Source organism: Carcharodon carcharias, chromosome Y, assembly GCF_017639515.1.
Source record: "Carcharodon carcharias isolate sCarCar2 chromosome Y, sCarCar2.pri, whole genome shotgun sequence".
NCBI lineage: Eukaryota > Metazoa > Chordata > Chondrichthyes > Lamniformes > Lamnidae > Carcharodon > Carcharodon carcharias.
The window spans coordinates 583,937-586,685 of record NC_054508.1 but is presented as its reverse complement, the minus strand read 5'-3'; the positions used below and the strand labels follow the sequence as shown (position 1 = coordinate 586,685).

At 44.7% G+C, this 2,749-nt stretch overlaps 1 protein-coding gene across 1 annotated transcript in view; it reads right to left on the bottom strand.

Annotated features, from left to right (window-relative positions):
• Positions 1-533: 533 nt before the first annotated feature.
• The window catches only part of LOC121273384 (homeobox protein Hox-C13-like), a 190,561-nt gene continuing 188,345 nt past the window's right edge, over positions 534-2,749 (bottom strand). The window contains exon 3 of the mRNA XM_041180562.1: positions 534-790. Within this exon, the coding sequence (XP_041036496.1) occupies positions 534-790 (257 nt within the window). The remainder of the gene's footprint in view (positions 791-2,749) is intronic.

Here is a 2,749-nt window from a genome sequence, read left to right as displayed (position 1 = left end):
ACATATACATTCATATACACATATACACACACACATATACATACACACACATATACACACATTCACATATGCGTGCACACACACACATACAAACACACACTCACACATTATACACACTCGCACACACACATATACACACGTGCACTCAAACTCACACACACTTGCACAGGCACACTCTCAAGCTCACACACTGGCAACACTCGCATGCATCACACACACACACACACACACACACACACAAGCATGCAAACACACATACAAACACTCAAAGGCACAAACACACGCTCAAAAACACACAAACACTCACACAAACGGACATACAAACACACTAACCCACACACGCAAACACAGCCGGCCGCAAACTCTCTCTCTCTCTCTCTCTATCTCTCTCTCACACTCACACACACACACGCTCAAAGACAAAGAGTCACATTTTCACAGCCGCCCCCTCCTGTCCCTCTGTTCAAAGATGGGAAAAAATTCTCTTGTTTATTTTAAAGAGTAAAACGAATTTGTCACATTCCAGCCCAGGGTTAAGTGGTGTGGGCATGTGCCAGTCTTGATTTCCCTTCCAGTTTCTTCTCTTTGACCCGGCGATTCTGGAACCAGATGGTCACTTGCCTCTCAGACAGGTTGACCATCGCCGAGATTTTCCGTCGCTTCTCCTTGGTGATAAACTTGCCGGCCGCATACTCCCGCTCCAGCTCCTTGAGTTGCATTTTGGTGTACGGCACCCACTTCTTGCGGCCCCTCTGGCAGCCCCCAACTTCAGACTGTAGCGAGACGATATCTGAGGGGGAGATGTGGATGGAGTTCAGCTGAGGATTGGTTGAAGGGGCAGGTGGACTGGATGGTTGGAGAGGCGGGGCTGGGATGCTCCAAGAGCGTGGGACACACTCAAACACACACACACAAACTCAAACACACACTCAAACACACACACACAAACTCAAACCCACACACACAAACTCAAACCCACACTCAAACACACACACACAAACTCAAACACACACACACAAACTCAAACACACACACACAAACTCAAACACACACACACAAACTCAAACACACACACACAAACTCAAACACACACTCACAAACTCAAACACACACACACAAACTCAAACACACACACACAAACTCAAACACACACTCACAAACTCAAACACACACACACAAACTCAAACACACACACACAAACTCAAACACACACACACAAACTCAAACACACACACACAAACTCAAACACACACTCACAAACTCAAACACACGCTCAAACACACACACACAAACTCAAACACACACACACAAACTCAAACACACACACACAAACTCAAACACACACTCAAACACAAGCACGCTCAAACACACACACGCACGCTCACACACACACACGCTCAAACACACACATGCACGCTCAAACACACACACACGTGCTCAAACACACACACGCGCTCAAACACACACACACGCGCTCAAACACACACACACGCGCTCAAACACACACACGCGCTCAAACACACACACACACGCTCAAACACACACACACACGCTCAAACACACACACACATGCTCAAACACACACACACACGCTCAAACACACACACACAGGCTCAAACACACACACACACGCTCAAACACACACATACACACACACGCTCAAACACACACACACACACACGCTCAAACACACACACACGCTCAAACACACACACACGCTCAAACACACACACACGCTCAAACACACACATACACACACACGCTCAAACACACAAACACACACTCAAACACACACTCAAACACACACTCAAATACACAAACACTCAAACACAGACACACTCAAACACACACACACACACACTCAAACACACACACACACTCAAACACACATTCAAACACACATTCAAACACACATTCAAACACACACTCAAACAAACATTCAAACACACACACACACACACACACTCAAACACACACAAACTCAAACACATACACACAAACTCAAACACACACACTCACACTCAAACACACACACTCAAACACACACACACTCAAACACACACACACTCAACCACACACACACTCAAACACACACGCTCAAACACATACACACTCAAACACACACACACTCAAACACACACACACTCAAACACTCAAACACTCAAACACTCACATTCAAACGCACACACACAAACACGCAGTCAAACACACACAGTTAAACACTCACACACTCAAACACACACACATACAGTCAAACACACTCAAACACACACACACACACACAAACACATATACAGTCAAACACACTCATATACACACACAAACACACACAGACTCAAACACACACACAGTCAAACACACTCATATACACACACAAACACACACATTCAAACACACACACAGGCACACTCAAAAACACACACACAAACACACTGTCAAACACACACAGTCAAGCACACACATACTCAAACAATCACACTCAATCACACACACAAAAACACACAGTCAAACACACACGCTAAGCACTCACACACACTCAAACACACATAAACACAGTCAAACACATACATATACACACAAACATGCACACAGTCAAACACACACACAGTTGCAAACACAAATACACACACACTTACACACACAAACAAACACACACTGATACACACACACACAAACATACACACATATGCAAAGTCAAACAGATATATACTCTCACCTTTGAGTAAGAAAATTCAGGGTTCAAGAGATT